A 15,588-nucleotide genomic window follows, 5' to 3' on the forward strand; every position below is an offset into this window, starting at 1 on the left:
CATTCTCACTGCTCTCACTGTGGGGCAGACTGGATGTAAAATATATATAAAGAATGAAGACTAATATTAATATATAGTATTGAAATGCATTATATACAGTATGTAACATGTATATTTCCAAAAGCAAATAGTCAGTGTGCCTGAAAAATAATGATTTATTCACAACATAATATAATAGTACATCAATTATATTTGCAAAAAAGAACAGCATATTAATAGAATTTAAAGTTACAAGTATAAACAGTATAAAGACTATAAAGAGTATAAAACAGTATAACAGTATAAACAGTATAAAAGTATTTCAAATTTAAAGTGCTGTCTTATATACACCGTTATTGCTCTGCAGAAAGTAATGTGAGGAGTAGGGGGGGAGGGGTCTTGGTGAGGAATCTCCAGCCACACGTCTGAAACGTCACACCACTCAGCCTTTTGAGTCATTAGGGGAGACAAAGGGTGTGCTGGGGCTTTTGACTGGCTTCAAGACGGTACAAGTCAAGCTGCATCTGGATTCTGCTTTCAGCCAAAGCAGCAAGGATTCAGTCTGGAACCGTGAGTCTGAGGGAGAGGAGCAGGGTTGCCAGATCTCATGAGAGAAACAAGCAATTGAAGCGGGGAGCAGTGTCAGTCTTCAGACGGCAGCCGGTGGAAATGATCCTTCCTCCTCCAGCGTCTCCCGGAAATCCTCCTAAACACACACATACGAGAACACGCACACACACACACACACTAGACATCAATACCACAATGTAGGTCGTAACCCTGTAGGTTACAGAATTAAATTTAAAATCCTTCTTTTAGCTTACAAATCGCTCAACGGCCTAGGCCCACAATACTTAGCAGATCTCCTCCCTCGCTATGAACCAACTAGACCTCTCAGGTCAGCTGGGTCTGGCCTAATAGCTGTCCCAAGGATCCACTCAAACCAGGGCAGGGCCGCCTTTACACACTGTGCTGCTGTTAGCTGGAACAACCTGCCTGAGGCCCTCAGATTTTCCTCAACACTTCCTATTTTTAAAAATGGTCTAAAAACGTTTCTGTTTAGCACTGCTTTTAACTGTTGAAATGTCTATTTATCCTATTATTTTCCTGTATTGACCAAACGTGTAGCATCTCACTGCTTTTTTGCTTTTTATTGTCTTTTTATCTTCTTTTATTCTCTTATGTCTGTATTGTCTTGTGAAGCACTTTGAATTGCTTTGTGTATGAAATGTGCTATATAAATAAAATTGACTTGACTTGACAATAATCACAAGGAGTTTTATTCCATAGACTGATATCCTGTGGCGTATGAAGGTATAATCAAGGTAAATAAATCATAGTTTCAGCAGCTGACCAGATGTTTGGAGGAGAACAGGACTAGGGTTGCAACTACCGATTATTTTCATTATGGATTAATCTGTTGATTATTTTCTCGATGAATCAATTAGTCATTTGGTCTATAAAATGGTGAAAAATAAGATGACACCCTCACATGTAAAATGGTAAATTAACTGGATTTATATACTGTAGTGCTTTTTGGCAGTCTGACGACCGCTCAAAGTGCTTTACAGTAATGTCTACATTCACCCATCCACCCAGCTCACATCACACACCGTCGCCATCTGCAGTCATGCAAGGTGCCAACTTCCTCGAATGGCCACTTGAGGCTGGCTCCAAAAGGGAGTCATTCCCCATTCACCCAATGTTAAAACGCCTGACTTTACAGCAGAAATAAACATGTTTACAGCCCAGGCTGGTACAAAAAACAGTTTTGGTCTCTATAGTTAAGTTTTATGGAAACTGTATGGGGGGCGAAGTTCTATCTAATTCACCCGTTTAGAGTCAAATAGTAAAAAATAGTAAAATAGTAAAAAAAAAAAAAAAAAGGCTTGGGTGTGATCGACAGGTCGCCTGTCCAGTTATTGCGCAGCTCGCCGATCATGGACCAATATCGCCCTCGACTATTTCTCAGAATTCATGGTGGGAATGGGCCTCGATCAAGAAAAATAAATAAATAATAATAAAAAGAAAATAAATTAATAACAATAAAAAAAAAACTCCTCCACAAATGAAACAAGCGGGTAATAAAGGTGATGTCATGTGATAGCAGTAACTTACAGTGGTAGCCAGTTGATCCAGGTAGGGGATGAGCCTCTGCAGCTCTGTGTCCTCCTGCGCTCCAGACCAGCTGGTGATGGGCATCGTGTTCCTCAGCTACAAAACAAAATATAAATCACCCTCAATTCATACAAACGCTCTTCCCTCTGGACTGAGGTGAGATAAGAGGGAGTTACATTAGTACACCACCCCAAATACAAACGCTCTTCCCTCTGGACTGAGGTGAGATAAGAGGGAGTTACATTAGTACACCACCCCAAATACAAACGCTCTTCCCTCTGGACTGAGGTGAGATAAGAGGGAGTTACATTAGGACACCACCCCAAAAAGTCTCTTTCATGTAGTCTTCATGTTTGGAATTCATCTTCTTAACATGAAATCTTTCGAGCTGCAAACTGTGCTACAATTGTGACTGAGACGGATAACTGAAATTTAAATACTTGGTTGATACTAATTGAGTCCACATTAGAGCCACGGACCTCCATTTGATGAAATGTTGTCTCTCTGACCCAAATATGAGAATATTTGTATTGTCAGATATGATTTTGTCCAGAATGCCATCATGTGTATTGTAGGTAGAGAGATAACAGTGAAGCTATGATCAAACCAGTCGTTCTGATACATTCTCTAATTGTGTTGGCTTCTTGTAAATGGGTGAGTAGGTCGGTGTGGGTGCTTACATGGTATGGGTAGGTGTAGGGGGCGTTGTCCAGGACCACCGTCTTGGCCAGGTCTCTGCCCAGAATGCGCAGGTCCTTCACATAATGTCCCAAGACACAGATGCAGTCCTCCTGGTACAGACGGTACCTAGATAAAGACACAAACAACACGTCACACAACATGCTTAAAATGCTTCAAGCTCATTTTACTGCTCAACTCATTAAGAATGTTTACACGCATGCACACTAATATTGTCCACTATTATTCCCGTTAGTTATGGAATGGCATACTGTGGTTCTTTCCTGTCTGTGGGATGGGCAGACTATTTGTGTGTTTTTTCTTTTTAAAGTGATAATCTGGAAGATTTTCATGTAAATAAATGTCTGTAAAGTCACTATATATCCTCAAGTGAGTTAACACAATGGTGATTGAGCCTATGGTCCATTGATGAAAGCCGTTGCATCTCTCTGTATTGCAACATTTATGAACTTGTGTCTGTGGCGACACTTTCCCCGCCCCCAAACTAAAAAACAAAGATATCACAAGCGGCGCACAGTTCTTGACGTGTTTCTCATCACCCAGCACTCGCCAGAGAGGGTAGGCGGAGTCGAAGCAAGTTGCTGTTGTTTCTGCGTTATGATGATCCCACTGGAGATTTGGGCAGAACACAACCTGCACCTGCCTACGCAGCAGTCCCTTCTGACAGCTCAAATCCCCCCCCCACACACACAAACACCGCCCAGGCGCCCACGTGTCATAGCGCTCTGCAGTGGGATCCATGAGCACCGCTGACCAACTTCTTCATTTGAGAGATGTGTGCGTGGTTGGCGTCCAAGTGTTGCATTACTGCCCCCACTGGCCAACTTAAATGTATTAAGAAGAAGAAGGAAAAAAAACCTTCACGTCACATATGCGCCACTGTGTGGATCTCATCTGCAATTACTGCTCCTGGCCGTAGGTGTTGTCAGAGACAAGAAAACTGAAATCTTCCGTATTATCACTTTAACTTTCAAATAAACCAAACCAAAATGACAATATTCTGAATTTTATACGGGTGAGCATATTGCGTTTGGATATTCTGAATTAGGCTTTAATGTATCATTTTTTAAGAGGTGGGATATGCTGATATTATTCTGGTTTTAGGAGCATTCTTTGGACATGTGTAGCCTACAACAAGCACATTCAGAACATGCGTCTCAATCAGGAGTTTTAAGGCAGTTTGCGACACACCTGGCCTCTTGCCTGTTCACAGTCAGTTACAGTATGTGCTTGTAAACAATCCAACTAGCCAGAGATGCATCCTGAAAGAAAAGCCCACTTTTCTGGTCGGAAGGAGAAACAGTTTCACCCAGACTTGGATATCAACAGGTTTTTGGATATGTGCAAATAACGCAGACCTTTTCAAGAAGGTGTTTGAACGCATGAAAGGTGGAGCGACGTAGCGGACATTATGTGGACATTTTAGGTTACAGTAATCGGACTATGGACAGCTGCATGTAAACGCGAATAGTAATGGCATATTCATTTTCATTAGCATGTAAACATCTTAGGAGGAATATTGTCTTTTTTTTTAGTAAGGGCAAAAACGTGAATATTTTGTGTGTGTAAACATAGTCCGTTACTGTGATAAAGTCTGGATAAATCCCAGACGCTGACGAGGCAGATTACAGGAAAAAAGCAAGAAGCACCTCGACTAACAGGAAGTCACGGGTGCAGAAGGGTTCACTGTAACTGATAAACCTGACGGAGTGCGAGTCTCTGTGTTGTGGAAAACTTTGATGAAACACAGGTGTAACTAATAAAGCTGATGGAGTGCGAGTCTCTGTGTTGTGGAAAACTTTGATGAAACACAGGTGTAACTAATAAAGCCGATGAAGTGCGAGTCTCTGTGTTGTGGAAAACTTTGATGAAACACGGGTGTACGCGGATGTGGGGAAGACGCACCGAAACAGCTTCCGGTGGGGGTCCAGGATGTTCAGGATCTTCTCTGCGTACTGCTTCTTGGTTGTCGTGTAAACAAACATCTGGAACACAAAGACAAACAACAGCTGAAACCATCCCACCCAGAGCAGAGCGCTAACATGGTTTACCAGAGTTTATTTGCATGTATAAAGACGATAAGATAAGCAGCACAGAAAGATCCATTTACCGTTTGTGTAGAGAGATAAAAGAAATGGGGGAAATGCCTATAATATTATTCAGTATATATTCTGATGAATATTGTCACTGAAAACATAGACAGAAAGCACTTGCTTGTCCAAAGAAAACTATTGTAGTGTAGTCACAGGAACCAGGCAGCTTCATTTGAAATCTATTCAAAACTCTTGTTTTCTTGGGCGTGAAACTTACCTCGTAGATCTTTGCCATGGACTGCAGGAACTCCATCACATGCGGCCGCAGGACCATGTATACCTGATGAGAAGATGAGGGAGTCAATAAATAAAGTCCTGTACTATAATGAATGCATATATATTCTACATGTTCTCCTTAGTTCCTCCTTGTTCACCTAGCACTTCAGTCACACAAATATTTTACTAAATCTATTTTCAGGGTATATGCAGGAATCCCAAAGTTAAATTCAAGACCTTTTAAGATTATAGAATCTGCTGCACAAAACACCCTTCAATCTTGTGCTTATGTTTTCCTTAAAATGTTTAGCCTTATTGAGAAGGGTGTTTTGTGCAGCAGATTCTATTTTATGGACACCTTAACTCTGACTCTAAGGGAAATCTTAAAAGAAAAGAAAAAAGTGAAACTTTGTGCAACTGGGCCCAGCACCCTGTACTACGAAGCTGTCTTAACAGACGCGCGATCTGTCACTTTGATCTGGTTTGACTGAACAGGATCAAAGCTATCTAGTTTACCGATACTACGACGATGGTTTTCTACTCGATAACTGAAGCTGGGTCTATCTGGGATCTGCCTGTGCACGCGCACGTTTTTCGCTCGTGCACAGGCGCGCGTCCACGCGAAAGAGGTGCGCTAGCCCATCACATTATGAACAGCTGAGTTGATCCACGCCCACACCCATTTCCACATCCATTTCCTCATTGAATGAAAGCGCAGCCACAGTGGGATCAGAGATTTTTGCGGATATTTAATGTAGCCTATGGCAGAATGAAAATCCGCGTTGGATATAGTCTGCGGAAGGACTGTCTAAAGCTGCCGCTTGTATTCACATCAGTCATTTGATTTACTTTGATCAGCGATTTCTGTCTCCTACAGCTTTGTGCGAGTGTAAATGTACATTAAATGTGTAATCTCAGTCTATAAATTTCCACAATCTGTAAGCCTATTTAGACCATAGATTTAGAAAGCATGCTCAATGAATAATGATCTCTATCACTCATTATGCGTGTAGTTGCACTGATCGAATAATTCATATATAGGCTATAATAATGATATCCTAATATAAAAGAGAAAACTGCTGGACTGAATTGAGACGATGCGGGCATACTTTTCATTGATAAAAACTAGCCTATTTTTGCTCATATATTGGCATACAGCCTACAGGACACAGTTCCAGCTGAAACATGCAAGAAGCCTGCATATTTAGTATTGGGGCTATCCCATATTTATCCCATATCTATATTATATGTATAGGCTTTTCTGGCATGTAGGAGAATATCACCCTCACTCCATTTGAGGCTTCGTTCACGATATGCGCTGCGGTGATTAATAGTGATCATATTTCTCCACGCATCGTTGAGCTGTTAAGACATAAAGTGGTAAGTAGGCTTAATTTAATTATGTAACCTACAGAGCCACGAATGTTTTTCTTATTCTATTCTCAGTTACTTTACTTTATTTCATTTAGCAGACGCCTTTATCCAAAGCGACTTACAACAAAATACAACAAGTTCAAATTAATTACAGTATAGGCAACATCAATTATAGAGTTAAAAAGAAAACATAGCAAGCAACACAAAGTGGCACAAAAAGGCAGACAATAAAAATCGCACTTATGAAACGTCAATTCCAGAAGGGTCGAGGTAAATTCTGAACAGGTGAGTCTTTAGTCTACGCCGAAAAATCGGCAGCGACTCGGCCGAACTGACCAAACGGGGGAGCTCATTCCACCATTGTGGCGCCAGGTAGTCAAAGAGACGCGATCGAGATGCACGACCCCTGGGTCCGCGCAGCAGTGGAGGGGCGAGACGATCAGGGCGGGTGGAGGAGCGGAGGGAGCTATGCAGTGGTTGGAACCTAACCATAGATTGTAGGTATACCGGGGCTGTCCTGTGGACTGCCCTGTAGGCCAGCACCAGTGTCTTGAATTTGATGCGAGCAAGAATGGGAAGCCAGTGTAGTTTACGGAAGAGGGGAGTGACATGAGAGAACTTGGGTAGGTTAAACACCAGACGCACTGCAGCATTTTGGATAAGCTGAAGAGGTCGGATGGCAGATGCAGGTAGCCCTGCCAACAGAACATTACAATAGTCCAGGCGGGAGAGAACAAGTGCCTGGACCAGGAGTTGAGTTGCCTCATTTGTGAGAGAGGACCGAATCCTACGGATGTTGTACATAGAGAATCTACAGGCACGGGCAGTAGCTGCAATGAAGGCGGAGCTGGATAGCTGGCTATCGAGAATTACTCCCAGGTTTTTTACAGTTTCAGAGGGCAATACAGTAGTGTTTTCAATGGTGATTGTGAGGTCAGTGAGAGGACAGTCTTTTGCGGGGAGAAAGAGGAGCTCAGTTTTGTCGGGGTTCAGTTTGAGATGGTGGGCAGACATCCAAGATACGATGTCTTTGAGGCATAATGCCAGGCGTGCTTCTATGCTGGTGTCAGAGGGGGGGAAAGAAAGAAAAAGTTGTGTGTCATCTGCATAACAATGATATTGGAAGCCGTGAGAAGATATTACAGTGCCTAGGGATCTAATGTACAAGAGGAAAAGAAAAGGGCCCAGGACTGAGCCCTGGGGGACACCCGTGTTGAGAATGGAAGGTCTGGATAGTGATCCTCGCCATTGTACCTGATGTGAGCGGTCGGAGAGATAGGATGTAAACCAAGAGAGTGCAGATCCAGAAATGCCCAGGTCGGAGAGAGTGGTGAGAAGTATATGGTGATTTACAGTGTCAAAGGCTGCAGACAAATCTAAAAGAACAAGGACAGAAGAAAGGGATGAGGCTTTGGCAGTATGAAGGGCGTGGGTGACTGAAAGGAGGGCTGTCTCGGTGGAGTGTCGTTGCTTAAAACCAGATTGTAGAGGGTCAAGTAGATCGTTCAGGGTGAGATAGTTTGAGAGTTGGTCGGAAACGGCGCGTTCTAGAGTCTTGGATAAGAAAGAAAGAAGGGAGACGGGACGGTAGTTGTGGGTGATAGTGGGGTCGAGAGAGGGTTTTTTGAGTAGTGGCGTGAGTCTGGCAGTCTTGAGGGAAACCGGCACAGTACCAGAGGACAGGGATGAGTTGATGAAGACAGTGAGGAAAGGAGAAATGTCTGTGGAGATGGCTTGGAGTAGAGAGGAGGGGATAGGATCCAGGGGACAGGAAGTGGCACGGTTGGATATGACAAGTTTGAGAACATCTTCTGGGGAGAGGGGAGAGAAGGAGGCAAGTCCGGTGGGAGGAGTCAGAGAGTGAGGTGTGGTGACAAAAGGACTGTTGTTAATGACTGGGGGGGGGAAAGAAGAGCGAATGACATCTATCTTTCTGGTGAAGAAAGACATAAAATCATCGGCAGTGAGGGAGGAGGGGGGGGGAGGAGGTGGGGGGTTAAGCAGAGAGGAGAAGGTGGAAAACAATTTACTAGGGTTGGAGGCTGATGACTGGATTAAAGAGATATAAAAGGAAGACTTAGCAGATGAGACAGTAGCAGTGAAGTTTGAGAGGATGAGGTGATAGGCAGACAGGTCAGTGGGGTGATGAGTTTTTTTCCATTTTCGCTCAGCTGCCCGAAGCTCAGTCCTGTTGGACCTCAGAGCCTCGGACAGCCAAGGAGCAGGGGGGGATGATCTGGCAGGTTTAGTGATGAGGGGACAGAGAGAGTCGAGAGCGGAGGAGAGGGAGGAGAGGAGGGTGGAAGAGGCCTCACTGGTGGAGAGAGTAGAAAACTGCTCAATAGAGGGAAGGGTGGAGAGGACAACAGAACAGAGGGCAGTGGGTGAGAGGGAGAGTAGGTTTCGCCGGGTGGTGATGGTATGAGTGGGAGCAGGGAGGGGGGTGGGGAGGGAGATGGGAAGGGAGAAGGTTATGAAGTGGTGATCGGAAACCGGAAGCGGAGTGACAGTGAGGTTAGATGTGCGACAGGATCGGGAGAAGATAAGGTCAAGCTGGTTTCCAGCCTTGTGAGTGGGAGGAGAAGAAGAGAGAAAGAGGTCAAACGATGAGAAAAAACTAATGAAAAAAGAAGAATGAACTATAGCCCCTGAGACGTTAAAATCCCCCAAGAGGATGAGTGGCGAGCCATCCTCGGGGTACAGGGAGAGGAGAGTATCCATCTCCTCGTAGAAGTCACCCAGCTGACCAGGCGGGCGGTAGATGACAACGATGGTGAGCTTAGTGGGTAGCGATACAGAGACGGCGTGAGCCTCGAAAGAGGAAAGAGAGAGATGTGAGAGAGGGGTGACTGCATAGGTCCACTTAGGGGAGATAAGCAGCCCAGTGCCACCCCCACGTCCGGAGGCTCGGGGAGTGTGGGAGAAAGAAAAGGCGGCAGATAGAGCAGCTGGAGTCGCTGTGTTCTCAGGAATTATCCATGTTTCGGTAAGGGCGAGAAAGAGAAGTGATTGAGATAGGGCGTGGGCAGAGATGATCTCAGCTTTCCTGATAGCTGACTGGCAGTTCCAGAGACCGCCAGTGATAATGAAGGGAATATTAGGGTTGATAAGATGTGGAAAATGATCAGGGTTTCTGCTGCGTCTGGTGAGGTGGATAGCAGGAACTTTATTTGTGACAGTAATATGAACTGGAATTGAACAGGGATTGACAGTTGACTGCAATCTATTTTTCACATGGCGATCTTATATGAATGGTGAGTGACTCCAGAGAGCCGATTATATGGGTCTGTCATGGATTTTGATCTTATCCTCTGAAGCTAACCTGGTCGGGACCAGGTTAGCTTTGCAGCGTCAGTTGCCATGGTGATTGAAAGTTAACTTGCTTTGTAGTACGGCTAAACCAGGTTTAAACTCAAACTTACTCGGATAAGGCATTAAACTAGCTTTGTAGTACAGGCTACTGGACTACATTTCCCACAAGCGCCGCTGTCCCTCTCACACACACATGCAAGTCAGCAGCAGCAACAAACTAACAAGCTGTACTAACAAAGAACATTCAATAAATGAGGCAAAACAGGGGGCAGCTGAGGATCAACAGCTTTTTCCTCACTTTCCTGCGAGCGTTTGTCTGATTCATATGGCTTGTGTTGTGATAGGAGGAAACATCAAAGAGGCACACTGTTGATGTGCCACAGCCTCACCTTGTACTGGTGGTGGTGGTGGAAGGTGGTGTGGAAGGTGTACTCCGCCTCCTCGATCACGTTCAGCGAGCTGAACATCAGGGTTTCGTCCTGCAGGCACAGAGACAGAGTCAACTTATAGTTAGTCTCAACGCCAGACCCATGAGAGTTCTTACGCTGATACACTACGTTACTGCATGCTGCAGAGCTCTTTCTGGGTCTGATACACTACGTTACTGCATGCTGCAGAGCTCTCTCTGGGTCTGGGACACTTTTCCTCAGAGGGCTGGTTATGGGAGGAAACGGTTCACTTGGCCAGTGATGGATTCAGTCCTCCCCAATCAGTAACGACTTTGCAATCAGTAACGACTTTGCAATCAGTAACGACTTTGCGATCAGACGACACGGGACGACGGGAGGCGCAGCCCATATTTCGAACCGCTCTCTCATCGGTGCTACGACCTGTCACTCATTCAATTTCAACCCGCCTTAAAAACCAGCAGTGGCTGTGAAGTGGCACAGACTAATTTATGTAGTATGCGGAGCGCAGCGATTCAACCTAATATTTGAGTCTGGGGAGAGACTACCTTATAGTAGGAAACCAAGATGGCTTTGTGTACTGTAATGACGTAGCCTGGTAAACCAGGCGGTCACGTGAACTCACATTTCATTTCGTTCTGCGGGACCATCTGGCCTCAAGCACTGGGAGGGCTTTAAGCAGAAACTGCAAAGTGGAAGAGCCAATCAGCGACTGCGCAAGTTGGCCAATCAGGAACGCCACTAGCACTGCACTAACAAAACAATAATGGCCGCCTCCTTGCCTGTCCGTCTCGAGGAGTAATGTTAATGTTTGTCGAGTTTAAACAGCCATAAAGTGCAGTTATTGCAGAAATAGACTCAATGACAATTAAACAAGTACAGGAGTATGCAACAGCTTCTGTTTCTCGGCAGAAAATGTGTTTTTGTTTGGGTTTGACGACGCTGATTGGCTGAAGGAGTTGTCTGTCAAGGCAACTACACTCGCCCAACTTCCGCCCACTGCAAAACGTTGGGTGAAAGCTTCAGGCCAGACGGGAATGAAGAACCAAATAAATGTGAGTTCACGTGACCGGCTGATGTCATCAGTGTGTGTGTCTGTCTCGTGTGTGTTTGTGTGTGCCTGTCTGTCTCTTCTATGTCTGTGTGTGCACATGTGTGTGTGTGTGTGTGTGTGTATCTTGTGTGTGTGTGTATGCGTGCCTCAATGATGATGTCACAATTTATGACATCACTGAGTGCGTTTACATGCAGACAATAAACAGTTTATTAGCGGATTTCTAGAGTTACCTGATTATTCAAGTGGTCATGTAAACAGCATAAACTGATAAGCTTTATCCGTTTATGGTCATAAACGGGTTATGAGAAAACCGATTAACACACCTAGGTTTTTGGCCAATAACCTGTCTTTTGAGTGCATGTATACAGCGTATCAGGTTTCTTGTGGGTTTATACATTTGCGCATGTACAAGTTGCATGTAAAAAGTTGAATTACCGCCGCCTTCTGGAGAGAAATCCGACTAATTGACTGAATCATGTAAACCCGGGTTTTTCCTATTGTCGGATTATTAAAGTGCATGTAAACGCAGTAATCAGATTATTGCCATAAACTGATTACTCACAGTTATCAGTTTATTGGTGTGCATGTAAACGCACTCACTGATGTTACAATTTATGACATCATTGATGACATCACTGGGACTGTGTGTGTGTGAGTGAATCTATGACATCACTGATGATGTCATAAGTGGGACAGACAGAGAAACAGACAGACAGAGCCCCAGCTCCCTTCTGATGATGTATCTGAAGCAGCAGGACTGAACTCACCAGGTCCAACACCAGCGTGGCCTTGGGTGCGCTCCTGGTTTTGGGGGGAATATGTCTGGCACTGGGTTTGGCCTGCTGGGAGAGGGACGGGATGTTCTTGATGAAGGTAAAGCTGTAAAAGAAAACAACACTGTTAAGGTAAAGAACAAAGGGATCCACTGACAGGCCAGAGACACTGAGACATGCAGGCAGGCAGACTTACGGGTTGAAGACGTCATCCTCTCCATCCAGCCCCAGCAGGTCCGTGGAGCAGCTGAAGCCAAACACACACGGCTCCTCGTCAATCTCATCACTCATCAGCACGTCCTTCTGCCCTGGACTCTTCACATCTGCAGAGAGGAACCAGACCCTCCATCAGCACCCAGCACTCACCACCACCAGCACAATTCCTACAGAGCTGAGTGGCCGGGGAAACTCTGCAGACAATGTGCAGGTTTGTCCCGGCTTCCCAACAGCTTCTTAAACATCAAATTCAAATTCAAGCTTGGCGGCTGAGAAAAGTCGATCACGGCTGAGTTTTTTGCAATCAGATTCCCACGCTTTGTTGCTTTCCTACTGATTTGATTCAGTGCAAAATGTAGAAGTTGATTCCAGCCATTCAAAGCTTCCCAGTTCCCTACAACATCTATTTGAAAGACTACATACGCAGTGATCCTCCTCACTATTTTTTAAGTGCAAACACTGCGTGAATGCTTAAGGCCAGACGGTCTGGTAGGATTAAATGAGATGGGAGTTCACAGGACCGGCTGGTTTACCAGGCTAGGTAACTTGCTGCTTTCACAAAATATTGACACAATGAGATGTTTGATAAATAATCATCAGTAATGTGGATATAATGAAGTGGGTAAAGGCAAATAATAGAACATTCTGCAAAGTTCAGAAAACTACATCAATTTACAGTAATGCAGCCTTCAAAACAAGGGAAAGACAACACCTATGCCATATCACCATATGAATATAGAAAATTGGATACCTAGTCTCATATCACAATATCGATATATTGCCCAGCTCTACTAGTACACACATTTTTTTCATCACTACATATCAAATATCTGCAAATAAAATCTAAAACGCATCCATATCAACACTCAACCATGTAGAAAGAGAAGCAGTATAGGACAGCACACCTGGAGAGGCTGTGATTACAGCAGCAGGCTCCTCCAACACTGCTGCCCTGCCTGGCCTGCTCTTCTTTGCCTTCTTCTTTGTCCTTTCTTTTGATATAGCAGGCGACGTCAGGAAGTCGCTGTCTGTGGACTTGTCTCTACGCCTCTTTTTACTGTTAGAGAAAAACAAAAATCCATAAATGCATTATTACCGTCATCGGTGATACATACATTGGAGCTTTTCACACACACTGCATGCTCTTAGCCTGGGGCTATGTTAGGCCTGGGCTAAGAATAGGGCTAACTTAGCCCCTTTTCACTCACACATATTTAACCCAGGTTAAACTAAACCCAGGACGAGGGTGGGAATTTCATCATTTTAGGGGCAAGGCCATCTGGCCTTCGACATCACAATATTTTTTAGGGCACAGGGCCACATGCCAGCACACAAAGGCAATTGCTCCTTTGACATCATGAAGAGTGATTTTTTTTCAGAAATGTGTGTTAAAATGAGCCAATGACACATCCTTTGCATAGAGCAGGCTACATTAAACTGAGACCACTGACGCTTTTAAAGCAACTGGCAGTAGCAGGCTGCTAGCAGGGCACTGCCAAGGTGACCTTAGGGATCTCGGGGCATCACGGCCAGAGGGAGGGGCAACACAGGCCATGGCCTGATGGCCTCCGTGTAATTCCCACCCTGCCCAGGACAGATGCGTACTATCACACTGCAGTTCTAACTAGCCCAGGGTTAGTAGAGCCCAGGGCCGTTGGAACCAGTGCTGCCAGATACATACAGCAAATCTAGTGAGTGATGCAGTAATACATTGGCGCTTTTATTTTGAAACTAAAATTGTCTAGCTTCCGTATGGTTAGTATGGTCACGTCAGTTTGATGGTTATTTGTGTTGTGGGTTCTTCAATAAAGACACCGTCGTATACATTTTTATAATGTGTACGCTTACATGTCTGTGCGGCTCATGGTTCGGCTCTACTGTGCAGTTCACTTCCTGAATCTGTCTGACTAGACTGCTTACTGCGCATGCTCCAGCTGATAGGCTTAGGGAAGTAGCAAGTAGCAACTCACTTATTACAGTTTTCACGTGAGTTTGCTGGGCGCACAGTCGGGTAGTGTATTTAGATCTGTGATTCCAGTCGTGTAATGTATTTCTGTGAGTTTTTCAGTCGTGATAAAAAAATCGGAAAGAAAAGGTTGTGTAGTATAAACTAACTCCCCAGTCTTTTCATAAATAATCTGTTAAGATTTTCAAAGTTGTCGTAGTGTATCTGCTTTAGCCTGGCGTTAACAGCTCCCTTAACCCTGGCGAAGTGTAGCCCTATAACGATCAATAATCAAAAGGAGTTTAGGACAGTTTATAGTGTAGAGGTCCTCACCTGTTGATGGAGTAACTGTGCTCCTCCAACACTGCTGCCCTGGCTGAGGTCGCCCTCTTGGGACTGGAGAACAGGACAGCAGCGGTGGCGCTGACATCCCATGGTGGCATCTCATCATGATGAACTGCCTCACCACTTTCATCTCTGAAGACTCTTCCTGCTACAACACACGCAAAGCCTGTTAGAATTCAGCACTACAAACAAACACGACAAACTAACACACTAGGCCACAAATCATATCGATATTTTTAGGCTGAATGGCGAGACAATATATCTCTGTATTTTCTACGAAGTGGACTAAATGTTCAGTTGTAACTTGGTGCTTTCACAAAATATTTACAGAAAGAGACTTTTGATCAATAATCATCAGTAACGTGGATATAATGACTAAGTGGGTAATGGCAAATAATAGAACAGTCTGCGAAGTTCAGAAAACTACATAATTTTACAGTAATGCAGACCTTCAAAACAAGGAAAAGACAACACCTATCCCGATATGAATATACAAAATTTACAATACCTAGTCTCATATCACAATATCGATATAATATCAATATATTGCCCATCCCTACTAGTACACACATATCTGCATTTTTTTTTATATATCACTACATATCAAATATCTGCAAATCAAATCTAAAATGCATCCATATCAACACTCAACCATGAAGAAAGAGAAGCAGACACCACACCTGGAGAGGCTTCAGCTATGGTTGCAGCAGCAGGCTCCTCCAACACAGCGCCCCTGCCTGGCCTGGTCTTCTTTCTCTTTTGTTTAGGTGCCCTCAGGAAGTCGCTGTCTGAGGACTTGTCTTCACGCCTCATTTTACTGTTACAAAAAAATAAAAATAAAAAAAATCCATTAACGCATTATTACCATCATCATTGGTGGGCTAAGAGACACACTTAACCCCAGCTAAGTGTAGTGTGAAAAGCCCTATTATGGTCAATAATCAAAAGGAGTTTAGGACAGTGTTTATAGGGGTCCTCACATTTTGATGTTCGGCTCCTTGTAGCTGACTTGAGGACATCTTTCTTTTTCCTTGCCTTCTGTCAGCTGGGGTTG

At 44.3% G+C, this 15,588-nt stretch overlaps 1 protein-coding gene across 1 annotated transcript; it reads right to left on the minus strand.

Moving 5' to 3' along the window:
• Positions 1-370: 370 nt before the first annotated feature.
• Positions 371-15,347, minus strand: LOC310792297 (uncharacterized protein; the record flags this gene model as incomplete). Its single annotated transcript, XM_083654020.1, has 12 exons — positions 371-685; positions 2,098-2,193; positions 2,778-2,904; positions 4,702-4,781; positions 5,107-5,169; positions 9,135-9,290; positions 10,181-10,270; positions 12,023-12,134; positions 12,225-12,351; positions 13,150-13,301; positions 14,523-14,679; positions 15,215-15,347. The coding sequence occupies 12 exons, from the start codon at positions 15,345-15,347 to the stop codon at positions 629-631; spliced, it is 1,350 nt and encodes a 449-aa protein (XP_083510146.1). The 3' UTR covers positions 371-628.
• Positions 15,348-15,588: the final 241 nt, after the last annotated feature.

This window comes from Poromitra crassiceps (assembly GCF_964638095.1).
Source record: "Poromitra crassiceps genome assembly, chromosome: 17".
Taxonomy (NCBI): Eukaryota; Metazoa; Chordata; class Actinopteri; order Beryciformes; family Melamphaidae; genus Poromitra; species Poromitra crassiceps.